Source organism: Accipiter gentilis, chromosome 19 (genome assembly GCF_929443795.1).
Source record: "Accipiter gentilis chromosome 19, bAccGen1.1, whole genome shotgun sequence".
Lineage (NCBI taxonomy): Eukaryota > Metazoa > Chordata > Aves > Accipitriformes > Accipitridae > Astur > Astur gentilis.
In genome coordinates, this window is record NC_064898.1 from 6,483,226 (window position 1) to 6,503,207 (window position 19,982).

Below are 19,982 nucleotides of genomic sequence, written 5' to 3' on the forward strand. Positions count from 1 at the left end.
GCCAATGCCAGCCGGCTCCGAGATGGACCTGCCGCTGGCCGAGGCCGAGCCCATCAGCAATGGTGGTAGCACCTCTGGGAGAACAGGTTTAAGAAGGGGGGAAAAAAACCTGTGCAATTTTCAACTTCAGCTGGAGAGAAGAGTGAGCAGATGTGAGAGAAACAACCCCGCAGACCCCCAGGTCAGTGCAGAAGGATGGGGAGGAGGTGCTCCAGGCACCAGAGCAGAGATTCCCCTGCAGCCCGTGGGGAAGACCCTGGTGAGGCAGGCTGTCCCCCTGCAGCCCGGGGAGGACCCCACGCCAGAGCAGGGGGATGCCTGAAGGAGGCTGGGACCCCGTGGGAAGCCCGCGCTGGAGCATGCTCCTGGCAGGACCTGTGGCCCCGTGGAGAGAGGAGCCCACACTGGAGCAGGTTTTCTGGCAGGACTTGTGACCCCGCGGGAGACCCACGCTGGAACAGTCTGGGCCTGAAGGACCACAGCCCGGGGAGGGGACCCACGCTGGAGCAGTTTGTGAAGAACTGCAGCCCATGGGAGGGAGTCACGCTGGAGAAGTTCATGGAAGACTGTCTCCCATGGGAGGACCCCACGCTGGAGCAGGGGAAGAGCGAGGAGTTCTGCCCCTGAGATGGAAGGAGCGGCACAGACAACGTGTGATGAACTGACTGTAACCCCCATCCCCACATCCCCCTGCAGTAGGGATGAGGTAGGGAAAACCGGGAGTGGAGATGAGCCAGGAAGGAGGGAGGGATGAGGATAAGGTGTTTTTAAGATCTAGTTTTTATTTTCTCCTTAGTCTACTCTGATTTGACTGGTAATAAATTGAACTGATTTCCCCAAGTCAAGTCTGATTTGCCCGTGACAGCAATTGGTGAGTGATCTCTCCCTGTCCTTATCTCGACCCACGAGCCTTTTGTTATATATTCTCTCCCCTGTCCAGTTTGGGGGGAGTGATAGAGCGGCTTTGGTGGGCACCTGGCATCTAGCCAGGGTCCACCCATCACAGTGGAAAAGGAAAACTATGAATTATGCTTATTTGCATACTAAGAAAGAATAGTAAAATGGAGAAAAGAGTTTGAAATGTATTCCATATTGCAATTTAAGATTATTTTTTTAAACAACTTATTCCCTGTTTGATATGCTTGTGTAGAGAATTTCCATGATTTAAAACAAACAACAAAAAAACCCCGAACAAACGCCCAAAACCCTTAACCTAGGCTTTTTAAAATAATAGTGCAGAGCAGATTTTTCTAGTCATTCTGACTGGCCAGTACTATCGGGTTTTTTGCTGTGTTTCAAAGGAAAAAAAGAAAGTACCCACCCTTACAAAACCAGTTTACAAGAGGTTAAAGGTTTTGGGACCTAAATTGCTCCTCAGTTGAAATAACTGGAGCGAAGCTTTTCTTTCTTTTCTTGTTCCCATTCTTTCGTTTCAACAAATGTTATCTCTGCTCTAAAATGAGCTATTTTACTGTGGCAGCCTCCACAGTGCTTAGAAGACAGTCTACTAATGGCAGCAGTTTAAGCTGCGGTGTCTTCAGCAGGAGGACTTCCATTAGTCTCAAGGGGTTTTTTAGGGGTGCCAGGTGATGAATGGTTTCTGGTAGTTGGCTTTGGATGTGCTAGTCACTAATGTTTACATCAGTAGACAGAATAAAAATGACTTGGTTGCATATTGTGGGGCCTGTGTGATGACAGAGCTGGTCAAATTTTGAATTTGTTTAAAAAACAATTTCTTCTCTTTCTCCCTGTGACCTTCTAAAAAAAAAAAGAAAAAAAACCACAGTGGTGGTTCCCGTTTAGTAGCTCTGCTCTTCTTGTCTGGGGGAGATAACTGATAGCTGAAGGGTGTTACTCATTGGGTCTGGGTCTGGAAATGTCGTGTTTCGCTGAAGATGTATTGCAGTACTGTCTTCGCTGCCCTCATGAATAGCTGAACAACTGGAATGGAGCACAGTGACAGCTGTGAAGCCTGAGGAAGGCTTTGTTGCGACATATAGGTGTTCTTACTATAGCTTCTGTTTGTAACCCAGTCCTCTCTCCCACAAGTTGGAGAATATCCTAAAAATGCTGCCTATGGATATGTCCAGAATGTGTTAGGTGGTTTCCAGTGAATCCTCTGCTGAGGAGCTCCTGTCCTGTGAGCAGATGGTGTGACCCTGCTGGAGAGGAGGCAGAGTGCAGAGGCAGAGCTGTGCGTGCAGGACGAACCAGTTCACTGTCATGCAGCGTAGCAGTCATATAGCTCCAAGAGGAAACCAGAGATGTGCAGGGAAGAAACCGTCCGGGTGAGCGTGGAGTAAAGTGGAGTAAAATCTTGGAGAGGGTTGTGTGGAAAAAGGCTTGCTTGTAAAGTGACTGTGTGACAGGGCTCAGATGTGATGAATAGTTTTACTGTTATGGTGCAGGTTTGGGACAGAATAATACTTGACTAAAATGCATAATTGCAAGCCAAAAGTATTTGGCTTGACTTTTTTTGGTGTCGAACTCAACATGTGAAATGTCCAAATTCATAGCTGTTGATTGAGATGTCAACATTTATAACAACAATAACAGCATTTAAACTGCTGCTGAACACATACTCGGATTGTTCTGTACTTTGCAAGTGTGTTGAGTTGCTTTCAGCTAGAAAAGCAAAAAGTGGAACGTAAAATATTTGAAGCCAAATTAGCAGAAAATGCATGTAAAATACTACGGCCCTTTTTTAGCCTTTATTAGCACAGGCAATGGAAGGATGGTCAGTGGAAATGCTGATGAGATTAGACTGCTAGCGCTGGCAGGGTCACAGCCAAAGAAAAGCAAAGCAAGAGGATAAATCTCATTATGCTTTGCCACTGTGTTATTACAGGTCAGCTCTTTGGCTAACAATAACGTTATGATTTCTCTCTTATTCCTGTACATCCTTTTCCTTAAATAAGCATAAATCAAAACTTCCCTTATGCTTCTGGCATTCTCATGCGAAAGCAGGCATGAGGGCTCACAAGTAATGGAGAGCTGATTCTGGGACTGTAATGTGTTTGCTTATTGTCTGTGTGGGTGGCAAAGTGTCTATAAATGTTTTAGCACAGTCTAGATTGCTCTCGGTTTCAGCACAAGATTTACCGCTGATCTGCCCGTCCAGCAATGGCATGGAGGATTCAAAAGTGAAAAACGCCTGTGGAAATACTTGCTACTTGGCAATCCAAGGGCAAGCTGCTGATAAATATGACAAGAGTTGTGAGGTGGACAACTTTAAACAGAGATCAACACTGGGAGAATATCCTGGGTGCTGCTGGTGGATGTCCTGGCAATGCGATGTGATGGTTTTTCTCAGTGTTAAAGCTTTGCTGTAGCGAGTGGTGGAAGTTCCTTCTGTTGTGTTCAACCACCTTTGTCTTTCAAAGGGTATTATTACAGATTTTGTCTTCTCTCGGTGTATTTCAAAGGCTAGTAGACGTTTTGTTTGGTTCAGTGTTCTGCAGCTCAACTTCGTGTTTGCCTGTAAAATGCTCTGACGCTTCAGCGTTGCAGGCTGCTGCTCTCTCCTGTGCTCCAGCAGCGAGGCACAGCTGAGCCAGCCAAGCCTGAGTTACCCTGGTCAGACAACTGCTTTAGTTTGGTGTCCGCGGGTATAGCCCTCCCTGCCTGTGGCGACATCGCACGTGAACGTCAGTAGATGTGCGTGTGTATTGTACGTGGCGTACAAAATACTGAGAAGTAAAGGTTTTGGGGAAGGGCCATGGCAGTATCCATAACTGGCAAGGGAGCAAAATACAGCTAGCCACTGGAAATGTTGTTGACACCTTTCAGCCTCTCTTGTAGTTATGTGCTGCATGCAAGTCGTTACAGAAGAAAAAATCTTTTCTACTTCTAACGTACTAGACAACTTAAATGGTTCTCATGGGAACTCTGTGTGTGTGTGCATGCAAGAGGTGGTGAGGTCGTCTCAAGTCTTCCGTGTAGCAAACCCAGACCTTACTCACCATTCTAAGTGACCTAAAATAACATTTCTGTAAATAGTGCTATATTTCAATTTTGTTCCATAACTATGTGTGTATGCTGGGACTTGTACGGTTTCCAGCTATCTTCCTTCTCAAATAGTGCTGAGCTTTTTCTTCAAGCGTTACAACAGTGAGAAAAACACAAATATACACTTAGAGCTTTTTGTTTGTAAAAAAAGCCATTTGTGTGACAGGAGTGAACCTTTCCCACCCTGGGTTTCAGGCAGCAGTAGTTTGAACAGGAAGTGCTGTATTTAAGTGGAATATGACTGAAACGTTTTAGTGCGAAATGTATTTTTTTTTCATGTCAGTTTGATGCTGCTCAGGGATCTAGAACAGTGGGTAGAGAGTAAGCAAAAAGCAAAAAAGATAGTGAAAAGCGCAAGCTATATGTACTTAAGGTGCACTTCTCCACGAGTGAAAATGTGTCTGCCTGGATCCACAAATTAATATCAGTGGAGGATTTGGTCAAAAGGCTTGATTTTTTAAAAAAAATTTCTAAGGAGTGTGATATCATAAGGAATGAATGCAATGAGAAATGCCATTGCTGTTTGTTAATTATAGGCCTAACTTCTCTTAAGAGTTGATGAGACTTCCCCCCGCCACCAAATTTCAACGTCACTCACAGTACCTGTTTGATGCCATCACTCTACCTTTTCCTTGTAAACAACCACCTAACGTGTAATGGCTTGAAAATATTCATGATTTATTTCTTTGTTTTCTTCACAGGCTGGAATGGTGTTGAGATGTGGATACTTCTGGTTTGGCCTGTTTCTTGTGCCCACTGCATGCCTTGTTAAAGACGTGGCATGGACAGCGTAAGTCCTGAACCAGTCCTCTCGTTGTTATAGGAATTATTCTGTATGCACGCGTCATCCAGTCCAGTATTTTTCTGTAAAGAACTATGAAGCCTTTCAGTGACTGCAAAATGGTGGTATTTGTTTGGAAGGCCTCTGAGCAAAGTGAAGCTGGAGTCATTTCTCACCTGCCAATGCAACTAGCAGCGTGAGAGAATGAATTAATAGTCCTGAATCTGAAGGAGGCAGTCTTGCCTGAGTAATGGTGTGTCATCTTATGATTATTGGTGTTGTCTGCCCTTTAGTTAAAGGCAAATTTAAATCAGACATCAGAGACTTCCTGTTCCTAGAAAGGAGCACATAATTTGTTCAATTTTACCAAGGTTAGGTAAAAAGTAAATATGTGGCGCTCTAATCCATACCCAGTACGCTCCCAGTTCTTTGTCAGCTGCTCTTTAGATTCTCCTTCAACAGTGGGTCTTCCAAGACTTAACTGAGAGAAGAGCAATACTTGCGCTCTGTGGTTGAAGTAAACTCCTAATGATTCCTTTCAGGCCCAGAGAAGAGGAATAACCCTTGTGAAATACAAGCCTGTGTAATCAATCCCCTTCTCTCAAAACTCTGTGGTTTCAAAGCACTGTGGAAGACAAGCAATTTCAAGAATTTTGATTTAAAGAGAAGCTACTTACCTTCTCTACCATTGCAATTTGAAATGCAGAAGTATTGTTTTCATTTAGAATTTCTTGTGATTTGTTCAGCTTGCTTTTAAGTGTTTTAAGCACCAAAGCTTTCATCCTTTCCCTTCGAAAGCTGTGTTACCACCAAGGTGGTTTTATTACATGAATATATAATAACCTTGTGCAAGGAGGACTTGAGGGCATTCCGACTTGGGGGCAAAAAGGCAGATCCTAGCTGGAGTGAACAGGGAATATAGGTTAGCTTGTCACTTGTCACAAAGGCTCAAAATGAAAGCATCGTAACACGTAACGCTTTGCTCCAAGAGTGAGCTGTCGGTCAGCCAAGGAAGATTCTTAGAATCATTTAGGTTGGAAAAGACCTTTAAGATCGAGTCCAACTGTAAACCTAACACTGCCAAGTCCACCATCTTCTTTACAGAGATATGCAGAAAATACTGAAAAAAGCAGAAAGTTTCCCAAACACTGGCTTAAAAGGATAAATCAGCTCATATGCATATATCTGAGAATATTTTTTTCTTCCTACGGGATTGATAGCACAGCTAAATTAAACTGGTAGTAGGCAAATCTACCAATCAGTAAGTACTTCTTAAATGCTTTCTATTTTCTTCCTCAGCTTAATTTTCACAAGCTACACTGCTAAAATTAAAACTATGTATCATAATGTATAATTTCTGTTCAGGCCAAACTATGATTTAATAGTCTAGCACACTAGAGGGTTTTTTGTTACACTTATTAAACTTCTCCAATTGAAAATTATTTTAGAATTCTAAAGCTTGAGGCCAAAATGTTTAAATTTAGATACTTAGCTGTGTCTATGACCTGCTTTTTAAAGCTCTGGAAAAAAAAATAATCTTTGAATTCAATTAGCATGCTCCTGTGTCAGGCATTATTTAAAATTACCTGCTTAGAAGTCAGTGGGACTACTTTTGTGATTAAAGATAAATAGGAGCTGAACTGTTTGCAGCATCAGGGATCAAATAGGTATTTAGTTGTCCAAGATTATGCTTCAGGTTTTGAAATATTTTCATAATAGTTGAATGTCCCAAAGTTGTCCTCTGTTCTTATCAGTTCTTGGCAAAAATGACTCAAGAATTGTAAAGCAGGCCAGACCAAGGCAGGCTCATCCTCAGCTATTACTCATTTAAAACTCTGTTACTGACACAGCCTGTTCTTTAATATTTCTTAGAGAAATCTCAGCAACATAATCCTTCCAGTGGTTGAGAGCAGGAACGTACAGAGATTGTGAAGCTCTCAAGACAAACGTGTATGATTGATATACTGGCTATTTTCGCAGCAGATTTTAAACAGGAGGCTCCTATCAACATTAAGCAAAAAATCTGTTCTCTGAGCGGGGCTGCTTTTTTTTTTTTTTTTTTTTTTTAACCCATCACTGAAAAATTAACACCATTAACATTTTAACTAGGATAAATGAAATGACACAGCTATCAGCACTGCCATATGGAAGGAGTAAAGGTCTGTTTCCTTTCCAAGAGGCTTGCCATTCAAAACTTGAGCCCAAGGCCTCTGGAAATCAGCCGGCACATTTCCACAGCAGTGGTTACACCACATTTCTGTCTGTAGTTCAGCAGAATCTGGTTTTGGCCATAAAATTCCAGCAGCTCTGACTTCTCATGGTCATGGAATTTATCCTTTTCAGTTTCTTTTGGACATGAAGCATATGTCTGTAAAAGGAGCATCCATGTGACCGAAAAGGTACATGCCTAATTTCAGTACAAAATACTACCAGAGAACCATAAATACGGTGCAGAGTTTTTGTCTAGAAGAAGGTTAAAAGGGATAGGACAGTGTGTTTCAAACCCAGACAAATCTTTGTTTCTGAACTGGTGTGCTGCATCCACTATCAAAACTTGTAATGCTGGAAGCAAGAGCTAGTTTTACATGTTCCCGTTGTTACACAGGCTACAGTTGTCAATGCACCTCTTATCTTCCATATTCTCTGCAGCTCCAGGCTTTTATATTTACTTTTTTTTTTTTAAAGTGAATTAAGGAAATGTGGAAAACTCTCTTTAAAAAGAGAAGGAAGCTTATTACTAATACTTGGCTGCAATGCCACGTTGTTAACTTTGGTTCACTACCCTGAATTCAGTGGCTTGGTTTGGATTTGGTTTTTGCCTTATAAAAGTTCCAGTTGTGCTGCCATTGAAACGAACAGAGCTTTATAAGGTGAGTGCTTCCTCACAGTTGGCACGTGTCAGTTGAATACATGTCACTGGTGCTAGGAAGTCTTGAAATAGCTGAGCCACAAAGCTATGTGGGAATCATAAAAACGCAGAGTGTGTTCCAGCAAAATTAGGCAAAAGGGCAAGAATTTATTAATAATTGGTGTAGTACTTAGTGTTACAGTAAAAAAATTTCCTGAGCCTTCCAATCATTACCAAAATCTTCATGTTCTTTTTTTACCGTGGGGAAAGAAGCATGTTCCACTTGCCAGCTCCGTAGTGTAAATAAGAGAGAAGGTATAAGGAGCTCTTCCCATCCTTGCACACACTTGCAGTCCCTGGAGCACAAGACTCCTAAAATGGTGTTGAGGATAATGAGCCACAGTAGAGGTGTCATCATGTTTGAGAAACGCTTATGAATGTAACCATGCTTCTCCCTGGCAGATTCTGGCCTCCCGAACCCCCTAAATATCCTCCTAGGGCAGTGAAGTGAAGCTGTGCGCTTCCCTGGCTTGGCAGGGAAAGGGTCACCCAAAATACAAACATAACCCTTTGCCGATTCTTGTGGTCCATGATCTTAATATCTGGTGTGAAGGAAAGGTGAGTTTGTCTTTATGTAATGCATCAAATTTCAGCTGAGCAGTAACATTGACCACAGCATCTCATAATTTATTGAGGACTGGTGGTGCATCTACAGTCACTTGTAAAGTACAAGGTAAAAGCTAAGACTTCTACCTGTATTTTCGTGTATCAAAAGTTAGTAATGTGCCATTGTGAAAAAGTCATGAAGTATCCAGTCCTGTTGCCAGCAGTCCATGGAATATTTGCAGTTCGCTTTCATGGGAGCGAGCCCAGATTCTGAGACAATTGTAATACCATATTTTAGTGTTTGTTTTTGGAGAGACATGTGGATAGGTTAGCTCAGACCCTTTTTATAAATACTTAATTACTGACTCTTCCATGGCTGCTCGTGCTTCCAAGTGAAGGAGTTATTCAATGCATACCTATTAACTGCAGGTTTATTGTTGCTTTAGGGATACCCAGCCACAGCAGAGCCCACGTATTTCATCATTTCACACTGTTTACAGAATACTTCAGTATGCCCAACTTGAGGACAAGAGTATTTTTTCCATATTGTGAAATATCAGTGCAATGTCTCCTTGTGCTGTGCTGCACTAATTGGACTGTTGGTCAGGCTTCATTCTATTAAATTTTGAATTCAATATTCACTCTAAGGGAAAAGAAAACCATCTCTCACCTCTTACGGTGTATGGCAAGATAAACATGGAATCTTGGGAGAGATTGAGTAACTTGTAGATTTCTGTGTTTTTGTCTGTGAGAAAACTGGTTATAAAGGATTTTAAGAGTTCCAAACATGCTCGGTCTTCAAGTTTGCAATAGTAAGTATGGCCTCTTTAAAAGGTAAGAGATGAGTTCAAGGTCAAAATTTCAATGTATTTACTAAAATTGAAGAGTGTGATAGTGAAGTCAACTGTAAAGATTATAAGAATTAATAGCTCAAAGCTTTCTTATTTTAATCACTATAGTTTCCCTTCCTCAAAGAGGAGACCAGTCTAATCATTAGCCTAACTAGTTATAGGAACTTGAATCTAATTAATTTCTGTGCAGCTGTTGGTAATCTCACATTCTTGAAACATGATGCATTTTAAAAATATCTTTGCTACTTGATTTCTTCCGTCACAGTACATTGGTGTTCCCTTGCAGATCATACGCCTTTGGTGGTTTGTTTTAATAGGGTGCCCTTCTAAGTACATCCTGATACTCTTTATCTCCAGATTTTGCTATGCTTCATCTTTTGTTGTTCTCTTTTTTTCCTCTTAAATGCAGATGTGTTTTGAAAAGTAGTTTTCATTTTAGCTTCTCGTTTTTACGTGCTTGGCGCCTAACTTGGCAACACAAAGACCAGAGGACTTGGATAGCCTCGTATTAATATCGGGGCACTGTCATCTAAAATAGTATCAGCAAAGATTTTTGTGGTCTTTGTTTCTTACTGCCCAGGCATCTTCATTATATTTTAATTACATATACTTCAGTTACTATTTTTATGTTGGAGGGGGGTTGACATTGTTTTACAACACTGGTTAAAGATTATAGTATCTGCATGTAAGATTTTTATGAAACTTGTAAAGAAATTTTTGCTATCTCTAGAGTTGAAGAATACTATTTTAATGCCATGAAGCATAGTGATGTCTCAGCCGACTTGGCTTCATCTTTTTTTTGGGCTTATTGTGCAGTCTATTTGTAAATCAGTATTATCTCATGGGAGACTTGTCCTCCTTTAAGTGACACAAAAGAGGAAGCTGATCAAAACCTGCCTGTTGGAGAAAGATCCCTGCATTTCGTATTATTGCTTTGTACTTGTCAAGACAGAGGGGACTAGATTTTCTCCTTATATCAATGTAACGTAGGTGTAATAGCGCTGGAGCGGTAGGTGAAACTTGGAAAAAAAGGCCCAAGTCTCTTCATGGGGGGCATTGCTCTCCAAATTTTGGTTGCACGTGTGGTACATGGATTGCTCTTTGAATTCCCAAGCCAAGAAAGTAGGACACAGCCAGTCTCGTTACTGTCACTTTGGAAGCTCAGTGGGGAGACAATCCAAACCATGTGAGACTGATAAATGAAAATAAAGGGGCTTGAATAGCAATTATTATTGTAGACTCTCCTCAGGTTTTCAGAGCAGTGCCGTGCGTAGCTCAAAAGACAGAGTAGAATCAGGTTTTACTGCCATGAATATTCAATGAATCCCAGCTCTTTTGTCTGAATGCCCGGGTCCTGAGCAGCCCCATGGCAGCGGTGTCAGGTCTCCGTAGTCCCGTAGCTTTGCTGCTTGGTTAGATTTTGAGGGTTGTGTTGAGGCGGTCAAGCTCTGCTGAATTTGAAGTCCTTCTGATTTCTCATTTCTTATGTAATATTTCCCAGGTATCGTGAACCTGAACTGACGTGTACGCTGTGCCTTGTTTTGCAAATCCTTCAGGGAAGGCCCCGCGCCTCTCGTCTGAGAGGTAAAACTGGGGGCTAGTAGCAAAACAAATGTTCACGTGGCTTTTTTGTTTTGTTTTTCTTTTTATCTTTTCCTTGTGGTACAGGGCCAAGCATACGTACCATAAAACTTTGCTGGAGCAAGTTCAGGAGTTGGAGACGAAGACGAGAGAGCTGGGAAAAGCCATGCTTCGTGATAGTAATGGAAAGAGGTGGGCAAGCCTATGTTAATGTTTAAAACAGACCCTTCTTGTCCTCTCCCCTCCCTATTTCTCATTCACCATTCAATTCTGATTCCAGACAGGGTAAGAAGGCTTCTCTCCTGTATTAATCATTTATTATTGTTCCTTTTCATATGTCTGTTGCCCCCCCCCAGAATTAGCCCTTCCAGTTTCATTTCTCCTGCGTTATTGCTGTGAGGCTGTATTGGCAACTGCTGCTCAGTCTCCTGCCTGGTAACATGTCGTGCTATTATCTGGCCACTGGACCAGACTGGTTTTGAAAGGACTTGGTTGTATGACATCCAGGGGAAAAAAAAAGTCAATCTGATAACCATGTCAGGGGAGGGAACTGTCTGCAACTCAGGATATGAATACTAGCTAAAAGGGGAACTGGCTAATCCAGCGTGCCCTACAACTTTATTCAGTCTCATGTTAAGGGGGGGGGGGGGGGGGTTATGCTTTTGCTTTTTTCCACTGCAGCTTACAGGACCCCACTTTCAGGGTTCTCAGTTTTTCGTTGTGCCTCTCCCTTATATCCACACCATATGGACTTGAACATATTGCTATTATTGAATTTTTCATTGTAAGGGGAGAGTATGTGTTGTGTGGGAACTTTTGTCTCTTCTGAAAGAAGCTAAAGAAAATCATAGCGAGGCTTTTCCATCCAACAGTTTCATTTACCATCTCAGAATGTGGTTCTGCATCAGCTGGTCGGAAAAGCTTCCTAAGTTCAAAAAGGTTTTAGAACTAACTCTTCTGTTCCTTACACAATATGGCACCACATGACTTGCTAAGAAACTACATGATCATTAAACTGGATTTTAGCAAACCTTATAAACTAGCAAACTGAGTGGAATGGGGCTTTTAAAAGATTTTGTTCTTCTGGGGCAGGGTCATCCTTTGAGCCTTTGATGTCTATTCTAAGGTAAACTAATTGCCATATTGTAGCTGCTGCTGAGACGAGCGGATAGTAGATTTTTTCAACTCAACTTGTGAGTTAATAAGCACTATTTTTAGGGAAAATTATCAGGGAGTGAGTTTACCAAGTTTATAGTAAACTGAAAAGCTTTAAAAAATGCTTCTGTGAACTTTAATGTGTTTATAAGATGTCCTTAGTGACCAGAGTTTGCTTCTCAAGAGGCCGAGACAAAGTAAACAGTGTTATTGATTAAGATCACTTCAAAACACTTGGTATGCTCAGTTTTTATTTTGAGTCATTTTTCTGCTGTGACATTTGGATCTTGCAAAACGCAGTTCATAATTTGTGCTCACTTGCAAAAGTCACGAACTGCACATCAAATCATTTAAAAAGAAAAAGCAAACTTTGCAGCGCTGGTCAACAAAGGCAACCCTATGTGCCACAATTAAAACCAACAAAGATGCCTGAAATCAGGCGTTTAATTAAAAATGGGCCTTGTTTTCAGAGGGCTGAGCAGTCATCTTGAAGTCAGTTGGAGCCGAAGCGCTTGGTACCAAAATCAGGTCGGCTTCCCAGGCAAGAAAGGTGTAACTGGGTGTTGTGAGGTGCTGACTGACAGCCTGATTAGATGCCGGGAAAGTGGAGTCCAGGCCAGCAGAAAACTGGCTGTGCCTAGGCACGTGGCTCTGCTAGTATGAGCCCCTTGGCTGTTGCTGTCATTCCTATCCACGCATAAGATGTGAAGTTGCATTGGTGTTGGTTTGTAGCATTTGTATTTTCCTGCCAGTATTTAGTGCCAGTTATTGACAGCTGGAGAGGAGAGTGAGTCAGCTTTCTGCCTGATGAATCCCTGGGTTGCAAAGCGGGTTGACGTACTGTTAATAGCGAGAGACACAGCTTTTGATCTGTTTATATGTGCGTGTATGTGTCTCCAAGAACTTGATGTTCTCCGTTTACACACTGTCCTGACTTTCTGTAAATTTAATGGCCGTGTTGTAATTCATTCGTACGCTACATGTTTTCGTAGCCTTTTATTTTATTGCATTCTCACTGCAAACTCTTTCATCTGCGTTCCTCCTCCCTATAGCTTCACTTCATTCTCGAAACGCTTGCATGGAGATGATGTAAGGAATCCTTTCTGGCCCTCCTTCCCATTCTCCCTCCCCCCTTCTTTCCATGCATTTGTTTGTTCTCCTTCCTAATTGCTCCCAGATTTTCTGGGTGGTCCATCTGTGAACTAGATAATGGTAGAGTGCCTCTGCCTGCTAGGAGCTGGTGTGCTGTGCTTGTGATGTGGCCTCCTGAGTGCTCTTCAGAGTTGTTCTGTCTTTTATCTCTTTTTGTTTGTCTCCTGGCTCTTTCACACCTGCTAGAAATCGTGTGCTTGTCCAAAGGGAAGGGAGAGGGTGGGAAAGAAGCAGAGTGGGAACTTTCTGCAGTTACAGCCTCTCTGGTTCATGTTCTTTATTTTTTAAAAATGTCCTTGAAGCTAGTGGAAATGAGTACTGAGGCGCACGCGTTGCTCTCCCCTCCTGCCCGCAGCCCCATTGCTCTTGGGATATTCCTGGCAATGTGACACTATGCAGGAAGGGAAAGTAACCGGAGTCTCCTCATTTCTAATGGAAAGTGGAGAGCTGCATTAAAACTGCACTGGTCTGTCCATCACCTCCAAGTAACAGCGTTAGCTCTTGGTTGGAAGTGCTCCTGAAAACATATCCATTAGGTGTTGGTTTGTTCAGGCAGCTGTGGAAGATAAGCTGGCTGTCATCAGGGTCTATTTTCCTGGCCCACATAGTGGACACTATTATTGTTCAGTGTTTTTCACAAACAAACAACAAAAAATCACACCCAATTACAGATAGGAGAAGGATTTAGGGAGCTAATTGCTTTTATCATTGCCTAGACCTTAGACAAAAAATGAGGTGCAAGATCTGAATGTTTAGGATTAATCTGCTAAAACAAAAAGAAATTCACAAAGCCCAGAAGGCAGTGAGTGCATCTAGGCTTGCACAACAGGATGCCAACAGTTTGCTGTGGCTCAGCTGAATTTCTGTAAAATGTGAGCAGGATAGCACCGGGGTCCTCACTGCACTTGGGGAAGGAGCGCTGGGAGATCTGCATGTGCCACTTGATACCTAAATAAGCGTATCCTGTCTTAGAGGGTCTTCACCCTGCCAACTGTTCTTGCTAGACACATTTTTCCAGGTTAATAAAAAATGTCTTCACTACTGCTCATTACATCGTTCTGAACCTTAGCCCCTTTGAACGGTTTCTAAAATTGAATTGGCTTGTATTGATCTAAAAAAGCAGGTGCAAATTTTTGTCTTACCAACGGCAAGGAGCAAACAGAAAGCCAAGTGATAGATCAGGGAGTGTCTGGTCTGCACAGGGAAGAGGTTCAGCACCCTGAGCGCTACAGCTGGGTCCCCAAAACCTTGCAAATAACATTAGAGTGATGCTTGGAGATTCTATCAAGTGTATTGTTTTGAGCTGTAAAGGATCATGTTCTCATTTCTCTGTATATCTCATCTGGACAGCTGAAAACTTACTTTTCATGGAAGCTGGGATGATCACAAAATCAGATGATTCCAGGAGCAGGGGATTTCATCAGGGGAAACAAGTATCTGGAAAGCTGGCAACTCCAGAATAGCTTGAGAAAGAGAGGAGGGAGTGTGCAGTAAGGGGCTGGCGATGGATCCCACGCCATGCCCACCTGCCTGCTTGAGGAAGATGAGTACCTGCGCTTGCCCTCCCCAGCCTGGCACCCGGCGGTGCTGGGCTGGACTCCAGCCCAGCTGCAACGTGAGCGAGCCTTGGTACGGGAAGGGAGAGGGGCTCCCTGGCACTCTCATGTAACAAAAGGCAGGATTTAACACTAAATTTACATGAATTTGGAGAGGTGAGAGGGGCAGCTTGTGTGCCAAAGCAAACATGGACATGTGGAGACACCTGCCCAGCAGACCTAATCATGTTAACATGCAAGATTTACACAAAGAAAACAAACAGGTTTTCTACAGGTTTGTGTTCAAAAATGGCATTGAGTTCAGCTGCAGAGATTCTTGTGTCTTTAAATAAGTTTACAACTAAGTCTTGGCTCATAAAGGGCCAAATTTTCAAGTCCTCATTCACTTTTCACTCCATCTAACCTCTCACTGAAGTCAGCAGGAGTTCAGGTGGAGTAAAGCCTGATTAGGGACCAAAGCAAACTTTACTTTGGAAACCCGTGTCACTTTATTGCTCCGCTGGCCAGCGAACGGAGAGCAAGCAAAGCTGTGCAGCACCCTCTTTGCGACAGTAGATTTCCTGTTTCAGAGGGTTTCTCTGTCTTGGAATTGCCAGAGAGAGCCTTTGGAAGTAGCTTTTTGGTTGTTTTTCTGTTCTGTTTTTAATCAGTTGGAGGCTGGGATTAGAAGATTATTTGATATCGAAGAACAATGTAGCTTTCACGATTTACGTACTTTACAAGGAGCTGAAGGGCCTGTCTGGGGTGTTGCAGAAAAGTGCCTGCATCACTGAAGTATTGGGAAGAATTTCTTCGAATTATTCAGAAATCTGGGAGGCAGTGCCTTGTCTTTAACAAAGGTGAAGGGAAGTAACTACAGAACTAGCGAAGCGTAGCTGTGAGTGACGAGGAAGCACTGCATTGTGCTTTTGCGCAGCATTTTTCAGTATGCCTTTTTACTCTTGCTGCTTTCAGGCACCCACTAAATGACAGCTAGCCACCTCTTTCATGTCCATTTCATAAAAAAAAATACTGTTTTTCAATGTATCTAAAACAACAGTCTCTCCACTGTCTGCCTTCAACAAGAAGACGCACTGGTGGAGATTCTCTTTCATTTAAGTGCTTCTCACCAAATCTAACTTTGTTGCTTTAGTGAAATGTGCATGACCAGCTCTCACCCTGAGAGCGAGCTGTCTTATTTATCTTAGCCTTGGTTTTATTTGTTGGGTGAGGGCAGACGCCTATCTCATTTCAATAGCTGTGTGACCCGGTGGGTAATCGGTGAGCTGACACAAGTACCCGTGGAGACTTGCCCACTCCACAGGTCCCTGGGGAGGAGCAAGAGAAGAACACGGGAAACCTGACTCAGGCTTGCGGCTGTGCACGGAGCTGAGAGCAGCAGAGCGCTCAGCCTCCCGCCAGCAGAAGCAGAAATGTTAAAACAGACTTCACTTTTCTCTTAACAAAGCCATGAACGAGCTGAGGACCTGATCTCACGATTCCTGAGGAAGAGGCGAGCTTTTTCATTAAGATCAAGAGGAACGAGGCTTGGGCTCATTATATTTCAAAGCACTTTGTCTCTTTATTGATGCATTTCAAATTATATCTACTTGAATAGGGAGAGTGTGCCAGTAAGGCCCCTTCACATCAGCACGTACAACGAATCTTATTTGAAACAAACTCAGTCTTGTGTTTTCACCTGGTTAAACAGCATTGGGCATTTGGAGCCAAATTCTTGTTTCATGAATGTGTTGACTTGAGTGTTATTTACTCAGGATACGCATGACTGTGATCTGAATCTGGCCCATCCAGTGCAGCTGAGCGTAAAATGAGGTTCAAGAGGGGAGAGGTGTATTTTGGTTTTTGAGGTTTCAGAGTCTTTTTATCAATTTTTCCAGATGTTCTTCACACCATTTCTGGGAAGCAAAGGCAAGATTTCTCCACCAGCATACACAACAAAGTGACTGGCATATTTACGATTTTTCCTTGCAGCTTTTCTAGTAAAAAGATATTAGACTCCTTTTACTAGCAAAAGGCACATAAAATTATATCAGTGGGGTTTTTTTAAATTCTTTGATTCCATATGGTAAACATTCGTGTATGGTAGGTGGAAAATGCATAATTTTGTTTTATTTTACACTTGTCCCTTTCTCTTTCCCTCCTGTCCCGTATTGGTAAGGAATCATCACATTATTTCCTCGTTTTAATATGTACCGTTAATTTCCGGCATTTCTAACCCCTGTGTGTGAGGCACTTGTTAAATTACTAGGTTTGATTCTGCTCCGAGTTGAGCAGTGGGGAGGCCGTGGGGCAGAGGTGGGAAGGAGCAGAGGGCAGAGAGGGTTTCAGAAGCTGGCCGCAGGGATGAAAGGGGAGTTATCATGCTGCCACTGGCACTGAGGACCCGAGTGCCCAGCTGCTAGCACCAACCAGTTGGAGCTGACACGCGCCTTCTCCAGTGCAATTAATTATTTCACATCCTGATTGGGCCCATCACGTAACCTTGAGGGAGATCCAGTGCACAAATAGGGTTAAAACCTGGTGACCTGGCGAAGGATTTAGAGCTGTGATCAAATCTGCTAGCAAAGTCGAAGTTGATGGAGGTACAGTATCAGCACAAAGGCCAAAATGAAGTTGTAAATTGAAAGAAAAGATTAGAAAAAAGAGAACGTAACAAGATGAGAGTTAAAACTGATTAAGGGGCCAGTCTCTCTGATGCCTAATCCTGAGTTACTGGGTTGGGTACCGGGGATCTCCACAGGGGAGAAAAGAAGAAATCTTCCCTCCAGGCTGCACAGCAGGAGAACTGTTCCATAACAACTATTCCAGCCTAATGGCTTCAGCAGTCTGCTTTGGCCGCAGCTCCTCCGCTGGCTAACCCCGCTGGCTAACCCCATCTCAGAAGAGAGGCAGGACAGCCTGCATTCACGCCTCTGATTCGTGGCAAAGAATGAAGTCCTGAGTTACCTGTACCAAGGACAAGAATACAGAAGTTATACTAGATACTAAAGTTTTAGTGGACAATTACAAAATACTTGAAAGCTTAAAGAAAAGCAATTTGGTTTTCTGCAGATCAACCAAATGTCCTGGGCTTTGTTGTAAACTGTATCTACACACTTTTAAAGTTCATCAGTTTTTGTTGTTCCTCTGAGCTGTTCTTTAGCTTTTTTTTCTCTTAAAAAAGGAAGAAAAAACCTGTTAAGAGAAGCTCAGAGTTTTTGAACACAGAAGTCATTTTAAATTTAGTCAAAGTATTTAAGTGGACTCTTTTTAAACCAGGAAGTTTGGTTTTAAAAAAAAAAAAAAACACACCCAAAACTAATCAAAAAATATCTTTACATAGAGGCCAAGCATGGAAAACTTCAATCTCCAAGGGGACTACTTCTGAAAAAATGAGTCAATAGGAAAAGAATGTTATAATTGCAACTGCATTGCCACCTTATCTGTAGAGGATACGACCAAGCACCCACTAGAGTAAGTGCAAAGTGAGGCACTTAGGGACAAGAAGTAAACAGCACTGATACCGAAAGGAGGGGAGCTGAAAAGCAGCAAGCCACACTTAGCCTTTTCTGCTTCTCAGACGTTTAAATTGAGTCAATTCCCACATTTTGGAAAGGCTGAAGGCAAAACTGGGCAGCTTCAACTTTGTGTTTAGTTAGTTGGCTTTGGGACAGCTGACAATGATGCCTACCCCCTGCCCCTCCGCCATGTAATGAAATGCATAAACACATGCTTAATGGTTGCAGTGCTTAGAAATGGAAGGCACTCTGAGAGAGAGATCTCATCTATTATTTTCTTAGGGTTGTTGCTTTTCAGAGGGGCATGTGATGTTTAGTGTCTGCTTTTTTTTTTTAGATGGTATTTTTAAAAGGTGCTTGGTAATACTGTCTTCTGTTCAAAGAAGCAGTCTTGCAAAGAAGTTTTGGAGTAACAGCCTCAAAAACGAAGGCTGGAATGGATTGTCCAGGTGATTTTTAGGAGTCAAAGGAGGGATCCGTTTGGCTTTTCTGCCTTAGGATGCTGTTAATGACAAAAGGAAATGTAAATCATCTTTGCTTGTCACCAGAAGGAAAAGCTTCCTCCTGTTTTAAGCCATACAACTTCAAGGACCAACTTGAAGAGGATTTTGTGAGCTTAGAGTGGAGAATTCGGTCCCAGAGCTCTACATACAGTCCAGGTGCTGCACACAGGGCTGGCCAAAGCTCGTGACGTGCCTCGGCCCCTGTCTGCTGTCGCAGGGTGGTTCTGCCGCTGCCCCGGGGCGATGTGGCGACACGGGTAGACTTGCATGTACGCTACACAGGGTCTGCTGCTGCGTGTTGGCTGTGGGCTCTCCTTCGTGCTGGGGTCCTGCGTTCAAATCTCCGAGACGTAATGGGAAAGGAAAGCTGCTGTTCTGGTGAAGTAGCACGCTACCAGTAACACGAGTGTTTCACTAGGGCATTGGTGAGGGTCATGGATCCATGGGGTTCTGTTGACGTGGCTGTAGGGCTGGTTTCAGAGTTTCCCAGACCATTCCTTACCAGCCGTGGTCGTATTGGCGCACCTTTGCCCTGTCTCCTCAGTTGGATCCGCTCAACTGTTTGTGGGTCCACGTGCTAAACGAGTTGGAGGAAGTGGGATGGTTTGGGGACTGCTGTCAGGTTCTTCGACCGACTGGCAAGGCCAGGAACTGCTTTAGTCATCAGTCACCACAAAGGGTGTCCATGGAGCTGCTGCTGCTCCTGAAGTTGTGTGACACTCAACCTTTTCACATCCAGGTGGGATAAACGACTTGCAGCTGTCTGTGAGCTGAGCTCTCTACTCCATGTTGCAGGTCTCGAGAGCTCCCTACTATATGGCTGCTTTAAGTATGCTCCAAGTCGGTCTCGCAGGGCCGCATATCCAGATACATTTGATGTTTAACAGGCAAACATTTGGCTGAGTGATGTCAAATATAACTCTCAAAGAGGGAAAGTTCCTTAAATAGTTGCCCTCTCTCTAGGGAAAGGGAGTTTCTTCTCTGTGGCTGTGGCATGGACTTGGGAAGCAGCTGGAGGGGAGCTGCTGCATTAACGAGGCTTGGAGATGTTACACCATGGCAGGGCATGCTTCCCTGGAGAGCTGGATTGCTGCTGAACCCTCAGCCAGGACACGGAACTCCCTAAAGCTTGGCTATCTTGGTGCAGGAGTCACCTTTGATAGGGAACTTCTCGTACTTCTTAGCCTGCAAGTGGAACAGGCCACACTTCTGTCTTCATTTCCCTGTGGTTTGTGCCTGGTGACCCTTTGGTCTTCTAGCCATGGTCTGGGGTTTTGTTGATGAGTGTTTACAGAAAAATGCAAAAGGAGCATGGATTTGGATGTCTCTCTATTTCAGCTGCATCTTGAGTGATTAAGGAGTAGCGTGTGTAGACGCTGACTCTGCAAAGAAAATGCTGATTTTTGTTTTACTGTTTATATGCCTCAGACGCTTCCTTGTGAAA

General features: G+C 43.2%; 1 protein-coding gene across 3 annotated transcripts in view; it reads left to right on the forward strand.

The window, feature by feature from the left end:
• The window catches only part of ATP8A2 (ATPase phospholipid transporting 8A2), a 350,586-nt gene that overhangs the window by 311,503 nt on the left and 19,101 nt on the right, over nt 1–19,982 (forward strand). For all 3 annotated transcript variants that reach the window (XM_049823013.1, XM_049823014.1, XM_049823016.1), the window contains 2 exons: nt 4,710–4,798; nt 10,763–10,867. In XM_049823013.1, the coding sequence (XP_049678970.1) occupies nt 4,710–4,798; nt 10,763–10,867 (194 nt within the window). The remainder of the gene's footprint in view (nt 1–4,709; nt 4,799–10,762; nt 10,868–19,982) is intronic.